A 19,405-nucleotide genomic window follows, 5' to 3' on the forward strand; every position below is an offset into this window, starting at 1 on the left:
AGTGCCATCCCATTGCTGCAAAGGACCCTGCCACACAGTACCAGCCTCATAAGTGACTCTCTTCTGTTAGGTCTCCGCTACAGGGTCGATTCTCTTGTATCCCCCAGCTTGGTTTGTTTAGGGCTCCTGTGAGAACATAACACCCAGACAGGCATTGCTGGCCGTTGTTGTGATGCCCCCCAAAGACAGCACAGGGAACATCAGTATGGTCAGCTGCTTCAAATGCAGCCCACAGAGAGCCATCCACAAGGACCAGGGATGAGAGCTGGGCACTTTGCAACTGTCTTGGGGAAGCTGAGCTGCATCTTGTGTAGGACAGACAAAAGGCAAAGGTACAAAAGAGACTTAGGAGGCATTTCTACTGTATGGCCACAGCCAACTAAATATCAAGACACAAAGTGGGGTAACCAAAGGTGGGACCCTTTTTTCATAAAAATTTTTATTCCCTTTTTCTTACATTTTACTGCTCAGTGTTGAGTGACACTTCCTACCCTCCTTACTCAAGCCTGGTGCTGACTGCCTGAATAGAAATCCCATGCTCAGATTTGTGCATCTCTTCCTCCACTCCCCCCAGCCTTAGCCAGGCTGTTCTTCCTTTCTCTATTGATTTACCCCCTCAGGCAGAAATCTCTGTGTGTGGGTGGATGAGAGCATGCACCTGGAGGATGCCTTAGCAGAGCTGGAAGACAGCTGCATAAAGGCTCCAAGACAGAGGCTGTTTCTCCTTCTGTGGCTGTGAGTGCCTCTCTGAGAACAGGTCTGGTGTTGAGTGAGCCTAAATGCTTGTTTGTGGGAATGTTTTTCTGCTTATTAGCGTGCCTGCGTATATGCCTGTGTATGCAGCTCTCTGGGGGTAATGCGTGTGCCTACAAGTGCACACATTCTTGTCTGTGTGTCCCTCATACAGGCAGATTTCTCTTGGACCATACACGTTCCTAAGAACTGCCCCAGCTGCCTGTGTGCACATTTTGGCTTTCTCTCCAAGTCTCTTTCTGTTAGCACATTTCTATGTATCTAGCAGTGGTCGTGAGTCTATGTGGGTGCCTGTCCCTCCAGGTACACGCAGGAGTGAGTACATATGTGCATGCTGTGCAGGAGGCTTTCTTCAGTCTGCCCCACTGAAGGGTGTCAGTTGAGATGCCCTCTTGCTGAGGTGAATTAGTGCATGCCAGGAAGATTTACAAATTCTGTTGGTTGGGGAAAGGGTTGCTTCCTAATGAGAGAAATGGAAGGGGTGCCACACTTCCACCATTAACCTGAATTCAGAGATCTTTAATGCCCAAGGAATCAGTTTGCTCAGATGGTTCTCTGGGTGGGTAAAGGATAGCATGAGATCTCAGAGCATGAGAATGCATGATATGCACAGGCAGAGACTGAGACACTGTCAGGTCGTGAAGGACTTGGGTGAGCAACATATGTCTAGCTGTAAGGGGAGCAGCATTCAGGACCATGGCCTGCTCTGTACAGGGGCCCCCGTCAGCATGCCAGAACTAGATGGGCCAGAACAATTCTGATTACTTTTTAATGACACAAAGAAAATATACTGGGCAATGGGTCATCCCTGGGGAGAGTGGTGGGGAGAGAAAGTCAGCTGATTAAATTTATGAACAGGAGAGCTACAAGATCTGCTGTTGAAAAATCCAGGACTGCTTAGCCTAGTGAGATCTTCTTTGAGGAAAGCATCAGGGTCACAGTGCACCTTCCATGCTATTGCACAAATTTGGCTCACCTTTGAAGAACACAGGTAAACTTTTCTGCTAAGTGCAAGGGTCATATATTTGGGTTGAAGTCAAGCTCAGCAACAAAGAGATTCATAAAACACACCTCCATGTGCATATTTTAGTGTCCTGAAAGTGACAGTGTGGTGTTCAAGGCCAGAGGATGACCTCAGCTACACTAGTGGGACTCTAAGGCTACTGGATTCACTTTGCATTCACTCCAGGGGAGCTGGGTGCTGAATGTGGCCAGGAGAATGCAGCTCACACACTGGCATGGATGTATGGATTTCAGGCAGGATGACACACGAAGTAAGACAATGTAGGATAAAACAACCCATCTCTGACAGCTCTTCTGCACTGCCTAGACTAAAACTCAAATATACATGCACACACTATTCTTTCACTAACAGCAGCCTCTCATCAGCTTTTCCCTGGATTCAAGTTGTTCCCCACAAAATCCTGGTAGTGACACAGTACCTCTGCCACTGAACACCTGCAGATATCTCATGTACTGCAGTACGTGGCTTTTACCCAGGTGTGCAGCACACAACTCCACTTCCATCTTTTCTGAGCCTGGTCCCTGCTATTTTCTTAGTGTTGCAGAGGTGTTCAGCATGGACAGCAAATGCAGTGGGATTCCTCACATCCTGCTGGCTTTCCCTCTGCCCACGCAGCCAGCTGCCCACACACACACTGAGTTATTAGAGCAGCACTGTATAATGAAGCAATCTCCGTTCCATGGATTCCTCCCCCTCACTGTGGAGTGGGAATGGGGAAAGTGCCACAGCAGCACAGGATCAATACGTTCCCAGGGGCCTGCTCCAAGTCAGAGCAGTGCTTCCTGAAAACACTATACAGGGCAAGATAGATTATGGCAGATGGTGCTAGCCACTGGAGGCTTTCAACTCTTGGCCCAGGGGAGCAGTCAGCAAAAAAGATGAATGCACGAACACACACACACATACATTGTCTCAGCTCCATACCCTACAGGTTGGTGCCCACATCACAAACCCTACAATGGTAAACTGGCTCCTTGCTGGAAATTGGCAGGGACACCAACAACCAAATAACTGAAAAAGGCTGAATGGCTGAACTGCAGCCTCTGGGATTGGGGTGCACTACACTTTCACAGGGGAGCTCTGTGGCCCTTAGCTCCTGTTCAGTGAATAAAGAGAAGGTTTCACTCCCCAGAGCTAACAAGACAGTTCCCTTTCCCTCTGTCCCCCAATGTTTTGTCAAGAAAACTAAGCCTTACATGTTACTGGCACATTATTTCAGCAATTAGTTGCAGGGGAGGCCTGGCCAGAAAGTCATGTTTCTGAGCTCTGCAGCATCACCAAGACTTCAGTCCCACAGGGACCTGCAAGATGCAGTGAACCCAGGTCACTGAATGAAGGAAGACAGCAAAGCTGCTTCCCCAAAACAGACCTGGCACCACTAATTTGTCACATGAATGTGTGCCAGGTGGACTGGGGGGAAGGAGAGGCTGTGAAAAAGCATTTTCACTCCTGCTTTATAGTCACATCAGTGCTTGTGTCAACTCTGCAGGAACCAAAGGAAAACACTTTGGGTGGAGGGACTCCTGCCAAGCACGGCTGAGAATACTGAAACATTAAGCTTGCAAAGATATGAGCCCCATGTCCCTCTCTAGAAGGACACCTATCCCAACACAAACCCCAGAACATCTGTGTGGACCTGGAACTATATCATAATCAGTCCCCATCTGTGCCTGGTACCTACCTTCTTTCAGTTCTAGACTGTGGGTATTCATCAGGCAAATCTGTGCACACCCACAGCCTGACTTTGATATATATATGTGGACCCACCCATTCTTGACCTGATCTCAGTCCTAGTAAAATGTTCCTTCCAGTTCTGTATGACTCCCAAATCTGTCTGCTAAAACTTCATTTCAGTTCTGGATGTGCTCTGAGCCCAGCTCTACAAACCTCTTATCCAGGTTCCTCCCTCCTTGAGCCCACAGCCTCCATACTACACATATGTAAGTCATGCACATTGCTCCCTTGTCTGTGCAAAACTGCTGTCTAGGACTGTGTAATCTTCAGTCCTCACTCTGGCCAAAAGGCCCACGCAAACATGTGGAAAACATTCTGCTAGTATGGTAGCATCACACCCCCAGCATCCTCATCAGGGGACTCAAATGGAAAACTTAACAGCATGAGATGAGAGTGTGATGATGGGGCAAAAAACAGTATTGCTCATGGCTCACTTTGATCAGGAAAGTCTCATCTAAAGGCAATGAGCAAATCTAAAGCTCCTTATAGGAGCTCAGCTGCTTTCTGTCAGTCCAAAATAGACTGTGTGTGACCCCCCCCGAGTTAAGCTTTTCTGACTGTAATCTCTGGGCTGCTCTTCTTTTGCTTTCACACCTACAGCATTTTCATACAATATCAGCTTCAGATGTGTGAGAGACTGAGATGACTAAACCTGGTCTGTCAGGTGAAAAAATATCTATCCAAATACTGAAAGGAAAATGGCAGCCAGAGCACTCATACTGAGCTAGCTAAGTTTAGCTCCACCTCTGTCTCTCTTTCTCCTTGGAAACACCCCATATTAAGTTACCAAGGCTGGGATTACATCCCCAGCTACGCTTGTGCCTTTATAACAGAGTGGAGCAGGGGCCTAGATCCCAAGCTCAGTTGGTGGATATCAGGTAGACAGCAACTGGGTTTGAAGGTTCAGGACTCAGGGGAGCATGGGGCACTGGTTTGTTCCTCTGTTGTGACAGAAGATCAGGACAGCACTTGGGGGACCTCAGGGACAAAGACTCTGGGCAGCCAGCCTGTGGTCTGCATTGCATACCCACTGGGTCACACCCCAGAACATGAAAGGATTTCCCCAGAGATGGATCTAGCCCAAGAGCCTGCCATCACCTATTCCTGTGAGGCATGAAGTAGGCTGGGAAAAACAGAAGATGAGAGACACTTACATATTAAAGAGGTTCAGCCCAACGCGGTAGAGGCGTTTCCTCATGGTATCTGTGGAAAGTGTGGGGGACTTGCAGCTAGCTGGGTTCTCGCAGTGGTACCGTGGGAGACTGAGGATCATTGCCTGCAGTGCTTCCTTCGAGGAAACCTCAGAGGCTGACTTGGCTGAAGTGGAGGTGCTGCTGCTGCTCAGCTGCTCCGAGTTGTCCACGTTCTCAGACTCAGAGCCTTTGCTTTGCCCCGTCTCATTGTTAGCATCAAACTGGAGCTTATGCACTGACATCTGTCCAGGCTCAGCACTGCTGTCCCCCATGCCATTAGTGCTGACGTTTACCTCGGTGAAAGTGTGGCTGTTCTGGAGAGCTCTAGACTCAGGTAACCTCTCTGGGGCAGTCTGTGGCTCACTGGCTTCTCCCTCCCCTTCTCCTGGGGGTTCTTCAGTCTTGGTGGCTTGAGTGAGCCCAGCTTGGACATTGCTGCTGAGGCAGTTTGCCATGGACACCGAGGTAGACGATGAGACAGAGATGTTCTTGTTGTCAATCTGGACAGTGACGTCCCGGAAGGCCATCATGAGAGTGCTGCTGCTCTTGGGCAGGGTGTCTGGCAGGAGCCCTTCCTCCTTCTCCTTATCTTGCAGCTCAGCTTCTAAGTCTTGGTTTGGCTGCAACGAGCTGGCACTGAAGGTCTCTCTGATCTGGTATGAGCTCCCATCTTGCAGAGAACACATGGTCTTCAGGCTCCAGGTGCTGAGGGCATCATCAATGGACTTGGCCAGAGACTGAACTTGTTCTGTGAAGGAGTCCTCCAGCTCAGTCAGTGCCCCACTGATGGTGGCTGGCAAAGATGGGGACCTCACCAAAGGAATGCCCACAAAGTTGTATCCCTCCACCAGGGCTTTCTCAGCAGAGAAGCTCTCTGAGTTCTGGACCCGGACTTTCCTCAGAGAGATGCGGCGTGGCATGCGGCTCTCCAGCAGTGAGTTGCGGATCTTCTCAAAGTTCTTGCTGAGCTGGTACTGCCGGAAAGCGGTCTGGATGGTGCAGGCTGCCCTGCGAGACACCAGGTGACCTCCATATTTGTGCTCTAGCATTTCAATCTGGAAGACACAAACAAATGGGCTTATTTTTTCTTAATTGACTTCTGATGGCTTTCCATGATCCCCAGTTCCTACACTGATTAGTCAGTAATGACTGTCAGAGGAACTCCTAACACTGAATTAGCCTTTTCCTGCACTGCCATGCCCTCGATTTTGACAGAAGGCACCTCTTCGGGCATGCCTGGCTGAAGCATCAGCACTGTGGGCTTACTCATGGCTGTGTCATGATCATGCCTCCTCCTAGATCACCAGCTGTACAAGCTGAAGCCTGCAGCTCCCCCTGCCTTGCATTCCCACCTCTGATGGTCTTTAGAGCAGGCTCATCACTGCAAATACAATACTCTGGCAACATGTATTCTTGCTTAGCAGTGCTGTGGCAATGATGTCAAGCATGAATCATTGTCCCAGAGTGTTACTAGTGCTTCTCCCTTCCTTAGTCACCTTAGGAAATACTCTCAGGGGAAAGGAGAAGCCATTCAGAAAAAGTAAATAAAAGTTAATTTCTAAACATAGAAAATGCTGGCTTGGTCATAGGAGTTAGTGAGAAACATCAATTTCCATAGAAGCCAATGGGGGTTGGATTTGTTCAGTATCCTTTAAAAAGCACTCTAAAATTCAAAGTGTCTTCCTTTCTGATCTCTGACTTTTTCAGGCATTAGCCAGCAATGAAATGAAAACAATTCAAGAAGAAAAAGACCTTCAGTTCTGAAAGGTAAAAAATCCTGATTTTAAATGTTGAGAGAAGATATCAAGAAAAGTGGCAGCAGGATTTACTCCTTACTGAGCTGCTAACAACACACACATGCAAATACATATACACAGAGCTAAGTGACATCTTAACAGGCTTCAACAAACTAGGTATTTATTCCACAGTCTAATATTTATACTTCCTAGTAACCTCCTTGTTCTCCTTGTGCAACCGGGATTTCACTAACATGCTACAGGAGGATGTTTGATATCTCAGTGACTGACTGACAGAGAACAAGGGAGATGGTGTGAGGATATTGATGGATGGAGAGTTTGAGGGGAAAAAAAGGATAAACTCAAATTCTCTTCACTGAGATTATGGCTGAACAACTGGCTAAACTCTCCATTGTCTGGACTTCATGCTGCAGAGCACAGGTGCAGACAGACTGTAGTCTATACATGTGTGTGTGTAGAAGCCCAGAAAAAGATGAAGTACAAGACTGGGAGTGCTCGGAAATTCAGTCCTTAACTAACAGAAGAGTCGCTACATCATTCATGTAGTGAGTCTGAACTCATTAGCAGATCTAAAGTAAAGATGTATTTTACTGACTACTTGAGGCATTTTCATTGCCAGATATATACCCCTGCCCCTCACACCATGCCTTGCTAGCACAATATTGATGGGGTGAAAGAGTGAGCTCACAGAAGATCTGAGGTTAAATACAAATTGTTTTTGTATAGTCAAAGCCAGACTGAGCCATGAGCCCCAGCTCACAGAGTCATGTCTTTTCATCTGCTCCCCTCTTCTTTCCCTTTTTTGTAACAATATGTAAATTGTAGAGAAAATCATCAGCAAGTGATCTAGCTACAAGTGAAGGCCTGGAATGACAGCTGACAGAAGTGTAAATCACCCCTGTCATCTTTCCAATATTAACTGCTCTAGAAGTAGGGAAAGCTGATACGACCTTGGGAGATGGCAGGAGAAGAGGAGCAACATGAGCCCAGCCCTTCTGCTCCTGCACAGGTATCCCAGCTGCTGGAGTAGGTACTGAAAGCCTTGACCTCTACTGCCCCAACTTCCCAGGCAGCAGTAGGTCTAAAGTCCCTGCTGCACTTGGTGGGAAGCTGCTATTTCTTGGAAGGAGTAGGGGGAGCACATATTTTGTGCTTCCCCTTCTGGGAATGAAGCAGAGACCCTTTACCTTGTGCTCAGCCATAAGGTACAATTTTCAGTTTGCCTTGCTCTTGAATTCACATCTATATAAAGCAAGCATCAAAGCCTAGCACTGACAAATACTAGTAATTTGCTTAGCAATGGGGTCGGTCACTGCTCTAGTAGAGACAGCTGGCTCAGAGCTCTGCTTACTCCTGACTTGGAAAATATTGGCCTAATATTTGCCCTTCCAGAAAGGGCCTGCAAAACTGATGCTAGAAATCACCCACACAAGGATTGTGGATTCAGCTTTATTTACTGCAAGACTCATCAGTAGGCTTTTTGGATAAACAGAGTGTCTCTGTGTCCCCAGAGTTTGTTTGTTTCATGTGGCAGGAAAGAGGAGCAGAAATACAGGGGCAAGAAGAGGTTCTGGGTAGCCAGCAGAAGAGTTTTGCCAGGGTTCTTTGTCCTTCCTTCCAAAATGACCATCTTAAATTCCACCATAAAACCAGCACTTCTGGCACACATCTCCAAAGGCAGCCTCCTTGGAAAGAGTCTGAGTTATCTTTTGCCCTTCCCTCCATGAGGAAGGCTCATGTAGATTCATGCAAATTAAGCCAATAACCTGCACAGACCCAACCCAGACAGTTATTACTGGCAACTGACTGTGAGCACTTAATATAAAGGCCTGGTTAATCAAAATGTAGAGCTAATTGTGTTGGGAGGGAAAGAGGAACAAATGGGAGGGACAGACACAGATATCTGAAGGATGGAATAATAGTAAGATACAAAATAAGGCAGAAGCAACAGCCTTATAATTATCTGAGGTTTCCAAGGAGGTGACAGCCATTCTGGAAATGTGAAATTCATATGCTCTGATCTTATTAAAGCCCAGGACAAGAAGTCATTGCTGATCTGAAATAAAAGGCCAGTTTCTCTCATGCAAGGACAGTTCCCAAAAAGGCAGACTTTAATAACTACTAAGAGAAAAGGCGCTTCTAAGAATCTAAAGGAACGGTGCAAGCTGTCAGTACAATCACCAGCTTGTTGCAGTCCATTATCTCAGTCCTCCCAAAGGGCCAAGACATTAAGCAGCATAACAAGATGTAAAGTGAGAGGACTCCCAACCTAGTCTATTGTCCAGCTCACACCAGGAGTGCAAGGACACGTTCTTCATGCAGTGTGCTCCCATCCAGAGCAGGGGGAGTCTTACAGCATCTTGCATCTGTGGTTAGAAGGACTTGGAGGCTGGCCCAAAGGATGTTTGAGATGACTAGCAAAGTAAGGAGCAGCACTCCCACCCTTTGCCCTCCCAACCCTTGCTCAGTAGGAACAGGTCTCTGTCTCTCTCCCCTTAACATAGCTCAGACATTTATACTGTTTACTGAAGTCTGAGATATTCACATTTGCTACCAGACCAAGCTAACTGACATCCCAGAGGAATTAAGGAATTCATACAGTTGTTGGTCCATTTCTCTCCTCTCAAGAGGAGGAAGGGCACCCATTAACACACCACAGCAGTCACAGGTAATGGAGATGTATGTCTGGCTTGCTGAAGGAACCTTCTCTTCCCAACTGAGAGGTAAGAAAGGCGACTGGCCTTCTCCTACTCCTAATAAACCCTATCAACCACAAGTAATTGCCTACTTAAAACTACTCTTCTCTGGGGAATGATCCGACAGCCAGAGCCAAAGGAAGGGAAAAGCAGAAGGGGAAATATAGGGGGATTTTAAAGAATAATTAGCTTAATAAGTTTCTGGGCCTCAACATGAATACTTAGTCTAAGCAATTCAGGCCTTGTGGCTGAATTAGAAATGTCTGGGAAATACCCATTGTTGTAAGGGATTGCACATGGAGGGAGCTTTAACAAGTCCAGCCCAAGGCAAGCCCAAGTGCCAGACCTGGATGTGGCCATAAATCTGAGGTGCACACCCCATGGCTTTGTTGCCTATAGGCATAAAACCACAAGTTTTCCAGGAGACAGTGGGCCTGACCTTACTTTAAGTTAGCACTAGTTTTGCACAGGGGCTTCTACTGAGTGAGGCTGCATGCCTCAGTGTTAACTGAGGAGAATCAGGCTCAGTGACAAAATCTGAGTTGCTCAAGTTAATGTATGCATTGTTAAAAAAAAATACAGAGAATACATCTACTCTGTCACCCCTTCTTAACTCCTCTCCCTCCCACCAACCTCTCACAATGGAAGAACATTGTTATAATGACCATGTGTTAATGGGATATTTTCCTTCATACAAGGGACATCTGCCAGCCTTTCAGCACAGCATTAGTGGGGATCATGTACTTACTGAAAGTGTGCTGCTCTATTCTGCTGTCCTCTCCATTCTCCCAGCTCTCCAGCAGAACATAAACTCAGGGAAAACAGTCTTCAGGACCTGAGTTACCCTTCCAACTTCCCAACATGGTGTGCTTCTGCTCTGTCAGCACACTCTGTCTCATGGGATGGACAGCAAGGAGAGTCATGACCTCACTCACCAGCCCTCTAGTGTTGTGCTGAGAAGCAATGGCTGGTAAATGAGTCACAGAGGAAGCTGTATCCTGCCCTCCTTTCTTACCAGCACTCAGCCCTCCCCCAAAGCTAAATATGACTTCAGCAGCACTGCAAGACTAAAAATTCTCCTTCCACCTGTTTGTAACACACTAATAGTACTTACAGGAAGTAGTAAATTTGTGCTATGACTAGGTAAATACTGGGACAGTGCTGTGAGGATCCTACCACCTTTGTTCCCATTCAAGAGAACCTATTTGACAAGTAAGTCAACAGGAACACCTATGAAAGCAGATAACAACAGAGTGTAAAAGTGGAAGAATTAATACTCTTCCCTCCCTGAAAATCCCCCCTTCCAGAGCAGGAGGCAATTCACTGAGGACATCCATCAGGCTGGAGTAGCACACATACTGTAATCCTCCCTTAGCTGTGAGAAAAGCAGTTCCACCTATGAGATAGGCAAGGTCCCTGCAAGGACAGTACTGCAGGGCACCAAAACGTCATGAACAAGCAGCTAACATGTCTCTCTGTCTCACATGCATCCAGAGCAGGTCTGGTCTCTGCTGCAAGAACAGTCATAAGACAACATGACCTTAAAATATCACAGGGCAGACACTCCCCAGGACAAATCAGTACAGCTCTAAGGCATCAAGAAGACTAAGCCTGTATATACCAGCCAAGATCTGGCCCACCCTGAGGATATGTCACATTAGATTGTGAAGTCAGTTAATTAGTCTCTCCTGTTTGTTTCACTGGTGTGAAGCAAGAATTCTGTCCAAGTCGAGTTGGGTATGCAGTACTTGAGAAAGACAGAGCTAAAGAACTAAGGTCTTTTTGCTGCTCAGGAATTTAGTGGGCCACTGATCTACCATGTCTGTTTTGGGACAGCAGCAATACTTTGAGGGAAATGGCACAAAGGTCTCCCAGGAATAGCAGTTTCTTCTGTGGGAACCTTGTTAGCTGAGACCACTGTTTCTTCATCCTCATCTGCAATAGCACAGCTCCCTCTGAATTCTCCCACTGAACACAATCTGGACACTGTTACTACCGCTCATTTGTACTCCCTATCTCCCATCCTGCAGGGCCTGTATATTAATATTATATTACTCTTCAGTTGAGTTGCCATTCCAGGGAAAAGTCAGAATCAATTCTTATGTTTTGCTTTGCAGAACAGTTCTCCTGGGCTGTAATCTGCAGAGATGCAGTGTGGGGGGGCACATTCCATTACTTCCTTTGAGTGAGGAGGCCAGCTGCCATTAGCCCCAGTCTGGCTATCCCCCTGCCAAAAGTTATATCAGGAGACCCAGCTAGAGATGGGCAGACAGTGCTCTGGAGCCCGACTGCAGCCTCAGGCATAGGAGGAAGGGCTTGCAGTTCGAAGGACTGAATCATTTTCTCTCAGCCTGGTGAACCTGCCTGTCTCTCAAGTATCCATTGATGTGTTGAAGGAGGTGATGATAGCGATACACTGACACTATGGTAGATGCTGTGCAGGACACCTATTGAGTCAACCCTGCTTCCCCAGAAAGCTCGTGGTTTGAAGACGCTAATGTAGAAGAGCTCATGGGGCCTGCCCAGAGTGACCCAAGAGGACAAGAGCACTTGGAGATCTTTGACCTGAGACAATCTGTTGCTGGGAGCCCTTACAGGCACCATGCATCTGGCTGCCCACAACCCATCTCTAAACCTACAATCACATCTGAGTAACTGGGTGCATTTTGGACCGCAGAACACAGGCAACGAGGAGCAGAGCCCAGCGGGTTTGGGTGAAGGACTATGGCAGGCAGAAGAAGGGAAGTTATTTCCTCCACCAGCCCCACATAGCCAAAGGACCAGGCCTGCTCAGGTGGGGCAAATGCTCAGGTAAATGGGAAGCTAAAGTATTTGCAGAGATATGGTCCACCACAGTGTGAATGCAGTCCCACCCACCCCATCCCCTTCTCCCACAGCCTGAGTAGGAAGCCTCTGTACCTGTTTATTCTTTAGGTCAAGGGAGAGCTCATAATCGGAGGCAGCCGCATGGGAACACGAAGCCGTCCCTTTGCTGCGCTGCACTCTCACTGGGGAGCCCGTGTGGTGAAGGCTCGCCTTCTGCACCAGAGGGGAACACCCCGCTGCCTGCTCTTCTTGGAGCTCCGCATGCTGGGCTTTTAGCGTCAGGGTGTCGGACCTGCCTTCCTGGCCACTGTGTCTGCCGGTCTCCTTCGGATCCTCCGTTTCACACCCGGCTTTCTTGCTTGTGGAACCGCAGGGATCATCACTGTGAACAAAATGCAATGTTTTTGCTTTTTTATTTGTTTTTATTATTTGTATTATTTATGATTGTTATTGTTTGCTATACTCATTCACTGATCTGCATTTTAAATGTTTAGGGAGCCTGGGGCTGGAAAGAGTCTCAGAGATGAATCAAGACTGTACATTGATGCAGTCAGAGCTCTGATCCCTCCCTCCCAAAGAGCAGGCACCTGTGCTGCACGCACCGCATGAACTAGTCTTGCAACTCCCTGAGCTGCACAGCTGCCTCCACTCAAGGTGCTGCAGTAGAAGGTGAGGGGCCAAAGAGGGTGTCATTGCCTAAGGATCTCTCTCCTGCTCCCCAAAGCAGGTGGCACCTGGCAGTCACCTCTGTGTCTCACTTGCCAACTCCCTGTGTGTCCTGGGGTCCCATCTGCCATGGAGCCTGGACCCCAAGAATCCAATTTTCCCCTGGAATTTCTAAGGGCATGAGGGAAATGGTACAGGGGCAGCTGAATGCTGCAAAGTTTCCAGAGAAACTCTTGGACTGTCAAGAGTATAAAGATGCAACAGAAACATTCAGACTGCCCTGAGATCCTGACTCTTTAAAGCATGTCTGCAACGGAGCCATAGCAAGCTGCAGAGCTTCTATAAAAGAAGATGTTTCTTTCTGACCTACAGGGCAGATTGCTGTGCCACTGAAATCTCATGGAGAAAGGAAAACACCCTTTCCTCCTGTCAGCCATAGGAGTAATTGGATAAAACCAGTGTCTAACAGTGCACTCTAAGAGAGCTGACATGATTAGCATATGTCTGATATACTGAAGAGGTGAGGAATTCTTTTGTTAACCTCTCTTGCCAAATGTTTTGTGAAATCATCCAATTTCAAAGATTTTGGTATTCGGGGGTACTGTCTGAACTATTGGCCCATTTGTTTGGTTTTTCCTCTCATGTTACATCAATCTCCTCCCAGTGGCTACAGAGGAATAATTTGTGATTTTCAAGAGTGTGCAGACCTGTTGGAGTGGACTCTAGGTTCTCCTGCACACCATAAATCACATACAGTTCCATTGGTTGCCAGGGGTTTGGTGCTTAGTTGAAAGCAGCATCTGGTTCAGAAATAATTACTACAGAACCAATGCATTTAGTTCCATTGAAACCATGGATGTGTTTTGCCTATCTTTAAGCACCATTAAATTATTTAATTCTTCACTTCTGAATTTCATTTCTTCCTCTTGGATTTGCTCCGTATAGGATCAGTTTTCTGTCATTTAGATAGCAAAGTCATTTCACGATGAGTGTTGGTGTCAGAGCAAAATCAGGGAAATCAGATACAATTTTCAGTAGTGCCCAAGTCACTTAGAAGCATTTAAGTTTCATTTTCAAAAGTGCTGTAGGCACGTAAAAGTCCACATCTTATAGCTGTAAATGGACTTTACCTCCTAAGCCTCAGAGCACTTTTGAATACTTACTAGTACTTTAAAATGAAGTTTGTTCTTTCCAATGGCAACTCTTCCTCTTCCTTTCAAAAGATTTTAAAATCAAATTTATAAATATTCTTTCTGAAAGGACACGTTGACAAGCCAAACACAAAATCCCAACTTCAGAACTAAGGAAGAAGGAGGATTTAAAGGTAGAAAGCTTCTACTTTTACACACACTCATGTAGTCACCAGTTAGAGTTAGAAAAACAAATTCACAGAAGAAACCAGTCTCTTGCATAAATGCTACATAAACAACTTTGTCAAAAGTATATTAAAGTGACATAGTAGCATACTCACAAATCAGAAAATACCCCCTTTAAAATGAGGCATAAAACTGTCCTTTTATGTTGTACACCTTATAAAACCTCTCCATGTTCTGTACACTATTTTTTCTAAACCAAAAGGTGTACATGTATACCATGTATTCATTTTTAACTCCTTTTCTATGTCCATCCACATCCCAGGCAACATTAATAACAAACTTTCCCCTTACAGCTCACACCATAACACTTTTATTGGAAACCTCTGTTCTATCCGTTCTCATTTTAACCAGCAATGCAGTAATTTTCATGTTCAGCTAAAGGGATGACCAGGTGAACATAGGTTTGATCATGTTCTCATTGAAGTGCACACAAAAAATCTCACAACTATTTCAGTGGGAACTGGACTGTGTCCTACAAAGCAATTTCAGCTAGACTCAAACTCTGATTCAGCAGGCCACTTCAGCATATCCCAAACTGCTTAGCTGAGTCAAGACCACAGTGCATAGCATGCCGTGCAGACTTTTTTTAGGGCAGGTCAGGACCTGAGGCAGTGGACTAGAGAGCTAGTTGACATCCCTGAGAGCACAAATGGACTGTAAATGTCAGAAAATGTTCCCTGACACAATGGCCCTCTAAACACTCACGCATGTGCTTAGCTATACTATTCTGAGGGCCTCCACTGACTGCTGTCAGAGTGCTCATGGCAGAACATGAAGTGTGTGCACAAGATTTTGCAGGATTGGGACCTATTGCTCTGTGAGGCTTTATGTCCCCTCCAGTGTGTGCTACCTGTTTGGTTTCCTGTCCCATGGAGTTTAGAATCTGAGCAAGCAACATTCATTATGGCAGGATATCCTGCATGCACAGCTAATATGGAAGGAAAAACAGTAAGCTTTATAGAATCATAGAATAATTTAGTTCAGAAGGAAAGGTTGGAGGTGACAAACCTACTCCAACTCCCTGCTCAAAGCAGGGGCATTTTCAAAGACAGATAAGGTTGCTCTGGGCCTTGTACTGTCAAGTTTTGAATGTCTCTAGAGATGAAGGCTCCCCAGGTTCTCTGGACAATGTAGTCAGGGCCCTAAGGGCACTACTGGTTCTTACTGGCCCTGCCCAGCCTCCCCTGGGGCGTCCCCCTATCCTTCCCAGCCCGAGGCCCAGTCTAGGGCTGTCAGTCCCTGCTCCATGACACCGTAGCAGTGTTGGTCTCCAGCCCTGCTATGGCCCTGCCCCTGCCCAGCCACGAGCCAATCAATCTGGATCCCAACCCACGGACTGACTGCCTAGCCTGGCCTGGCTTTGGCCTAGCCCTGTCACCACAGCCCTGCCCAGCCATCACGGGGCTGTGTCTGACCCTGGTTACCCTCACCAGGCCTGATCTAGACCCTGACCCGCAGGCCAACCAGCTGGCCCAGCCTTGTCCCATCCCCAGCCTAATGGAGGTGCCTCATGCCCAGGCCTGGGGCTGCCCCCAGCTGCCCCCGCAGTGTGCTGTGCTCCCTTGTGGGCAGTGGGATGAGCCCCAGCTGGTGAGGCCCTGCCCTGCCAGCCCAGGGATCCTCAGCAGCTCCTGGCATCATGGCCCACAAAGAGCAATTGGCCCTTGCTGTGCCCTGACAAAGCTGTTCCTGCGCTCCAGCACAGTCACAGTGGGTTTTTTTTCTTAATATCAAGACAGAGTTTCTCACGTTACAGCTTGTGTCCATTGCCTCTCATCCTTTCATTGTGCACCTGTGGGAAGAATCTGCCTCCATCATCCCTGTATCCCTCTTCTCCTCTCTCCTCCAGGCTGAACAAATCCAGCTCCCTCCAGACCCCTGTAATTTTAGTCACTTTCCATTGGTCTCACTTGAGTTTGTCAGTCTTTCTCTCCCATTGTCGGGGGGGGGGGGCTGTACTGTTCTAGGATGTCTTTTCTGAGACACAATGAGGTCAAGGTCATAGTGTTTGTATTCTGGCAGTACCAATAATTGCTGGGCTTACAACTGAGAAAGCCATAAATTCAAATTGTTATTTTTCAAAATCAGAGTTGTCAGGAACAGGCACATGTTTTAGATGAAGCATGAAGCAAGAACTGAAGTGGGTAGTGTTGAACCCATACATCCAACTCAAACTTTGAATGTTCAGCCCTGAAACTTGAGTATCCTTGCTCCCTTTATTTAGGAGTTGGGAGTGCCTAGAGGTGGTGCTCATCTGTTTGTTTGAAGCCTTTGAAGAAAGAGCTTCACTTTCCAGGACTTTGTAGTTCTGCTAATGGGTATGTTTGTGGGCCAATTTTTGAAAAGGGAACAATCTGGCTAGCCACCAGGCCAGTATGAACGCTGCTAGGTAGAGGAGCCTTTAGGTCAGCCTAGAGGCTAAAACATCCACCTAGCTCCATGACTTATCCATCAAGGTCCACCTTAGTTCAGCACTCTAGTGTTTCTGTGGACACTTCATGTGCAGGCAGTGCACAGAAAGCACTCTCCAGTGCGCACTTACCTGTGGTGTGAGCAAAGCCCCACTTTCTGCACATCTTCCCAGATTCCATTTGCTCTTGCAGTTACAGCATCATGTAGAAATGACAACCTAGCATCCTCCCTTGCATGGCCCTGAGGCCACCCCAGGATGGGCTTTGTCACAGCTTACTGCGAGGATCTGTAAGTAGTGTGGGCTCAGGTGACCTGCAAAATGAAAACTGGATGCCAGTCCTGTAAGTGCCTCTGCACACAGAGGGCTCCCAAGGTTGGCCTTTCATCCCTGTCTCCCTTCAGGGGATCCAGAGGAGAGAGATCTCTCCAAGAATTTGCAGCATTTGAAGCACAGCAGCGTTGAAGCTCTTCCTTCCAACCTTACAAAGGACCTTATCCTTTGCCCCCTGATCTCTGTATTACGTAAGTGAGCCTTGGACAAACCCAAAATGCTCAGAAACCCTCTTTAACTTCGTTAGACATTCAGGATATTCCTCAAGACACAGGAAGGCCCTGAGACTGCAAACACTAAGTGAACACGTTCAGTTACGTATATCTGAAAAGAACCATTAACCTCAGTGCTTCTGTTCACATTGCATAACTGAAGCCCCTAAAGACACTTTGCTAGGGTAAGGACATCAGCTAACCACACACACATATATAACCTTGCCTTCCTCCTCCACCTTTCTGAGCCCAGTGAAAACACCCATATAGACTGTATTGTGCTTATGCAGCATGGAATTTTCTGAGGGTTAAAACTTGGTCAAATCAAAATCAGATTTCACTGAAGCACTCAAAGGCATTTTTCAGCTAGATGTTTCTATGCTAAATATAAACTTTTTAACCCCCTGCTGGTTTGGTTGTTGAGCTGTTCAGAAAGCAATACAAATATTCTTGCTGAAGTGGGAATAGTATCTCCAACCTTTTTTGTGGCTAAATCATTTATATTTAGTGGGGGAAAAAAAGTCCCCAAAACAAAACAAACTTACTTCACCTTTGGGCCAGAGACAGAACCCAGGAAATTTCAGCTTGATGTGGGAAACTTCAGTGACTTATAAGCAACAGAAAAAGGAGTAAAACAGAGTTTGCTTAGCAGCCTGAATGTTAGCATTGCAGCCCTGTGGTTCCAGCAGCAATCATTTTTTCCTCCCAAGTTCACTCCCATCTTAAATCTGTTTCCAAAGAAGTGTTCTGGGGAGGCCTATTCTCTGTTCTCCAATAGCAGTAATGGATGAAGCCCCTATATGGAAGACACAGCACATTGCTAATGATCCAAACTGATACTGCAATGAAATACAGGCTAAAACCTTAATGGTCCTGATCCTTTCCCTCTGCCCTCAGTGACACAGTTGATCTGTATTGGTAGAGAACAATTTTTGTTAATAAGTGAGGGTCTCGAGGACTATTGTAACCATAGTAATAAAAAAAAAAGTAAGAAAAATAAATAGGGCAAGGATAGAAACTACATGTAAGATCCCTGTGGCAAAATCTGAGGTGCTTCAGGACATTGCTGTAAGCAAATTATGGGGATAGTGTTGCTATTCTCTTGTCATTGTACAGTCAAATATCCTGGCCATGGGTAGAAGGAGAAGCATGGAGTTATTACATGTTCTGTTTCTTGGATGAGAAAAATTTTCTAGCCATTTGTAATAATTAAAAATCCCACGCAGAGTCTAAGGTGTGAATCTCAATGTCCTGGCCAAACTCCAACTAGGTTAATTTAGTTCTGTATCCCAGCATCATCCCTGCAGTTTCAACTGTAATCAGAATTCTTTGCTTGCTGTCCTAAAGTATCATATGCCACTGCCTTTCACATTTTTTACAGCTTCCTTTGCATGATAAATGAAGCAATTTTCTGCCAGTTGTGCAATCAGGTAGGGAAGGTTGGCAATGTGCTTTGAATTCTGTTTGATTGAAAGTTTCAAAGTTAATGTAAATCACTCTCAATCAGATAAAAGACGAAGACTACAAATTCAGCTGTTTTGTTCTTTCTAGATGTTCCTACATGACTTTTATGACCCATAGCAACTAGTTTAGTTGTTATTACAAGTGAACTTCATCTGCTGTAGAAAACACATCTGTCTAATGTTTCAGGTATCTCCTGCTGCTTTTGCACTGCTAACTCTTATATGCCTGCTGTAGATAGAAAACAGTTTTGTTAACAAAGATGGTGGTTACAGACAATCTGGCTCAGGGCTTAAATGAAACACTATAGCTAATCTAGCATGAAGCATATTTCAAAACAGGGATATCAGGATTCTGGTTTAAATCTTAGTGTTTGTTTCCAGAAAGCACGATGGTAAGAAAGCTCTCACTGAGGCTATTCATCTGGACACCAATACATATTTTTGTCAATGATGTCCAGCACAAGTAAATCAGACTTCCAGGATTTAGCTTCTATGTGCAGATTTCTCAGGAAGATTTTGTATAAGGAGAAAAATGAGCGAAGAATGTAGGGAGAGAAGGAGAAAAAATGGTATTGTGGAGAGGTTTCTTTCAGACTTCCTTTTTTTCTCCCCTGCTGGTATTATAGAAACTTAAAGTCCAAATCAGTGAGACCTGATTTCTAAGCCAGAGATGCCCACCAGCCCATTCCTGGTAGCATCAGCTCCCTGTATCTGTACGGAGCTGTTGTGTCATCCTCTGTCCTGGGAGAGATTTGAATATTTCTCAGTTCTCACACCATTAAGATGGTACACTGCCTAGCATCCTCCTTCCCACCTCCCTCTTATTGGAAACACACATTTGCAACTAGGCAAATATCTTGCTTCCAACTACCAGCTATGGAGCTGGACCATGGTTATTTATAGGATCCTGAGAGTAAGGTGTGAGCATTCCCATGCCTGATGGCTTGACAAAGAGCATGCAA

General features: G+C 46.2%; 1 protein-coding gene across 1 annotated transcript in view; it reads right to left on the reverse strand.

Annotated features, from left to right (window-relative positions):
* Positions 1 to 19,405, reverse strand: part of IQSEC3 (IQ motif and Sec7 domain ArfGEF 3) — a 111,137-nt gene that overhangs the window by 29,143 nt on the left and 62,589 nt on the right. Inside the window, exons 3-4 of the mRNA XM_067307414.1 lie at positions 12,077 to 12,365; positions 4,666 to 5,759 (exon numbers count right to left, since the gene is read on the reverse strand). Coding sequence (XP_067163515.1) covers positions 4,666 to 5,759; positions 12,077 to 12,365 — 1,383 coding nt within the window. The remainder of the gene's footprint in view (positions 1 to 4,665; positions 5,760 to 12,076; positions 12,366 to 19,405) is intronic.

The sequence above is a fragment of the Apteryx mantelli genome, chromosome 1 (genome assembly GCF_036417845.1).
Source record: "Apteryx mantelli isolate bAptMan1 chromosome 1, bAptMan1.hap1, whole genome shotgun sequence".
NCBI classification, from domain to species: domain Eukaryota; kingdom Metazoa; phylum Chordata; class Aves; order Apterygiformes; family Apterygidae; genus Apteryx; species Apteryx mantelli.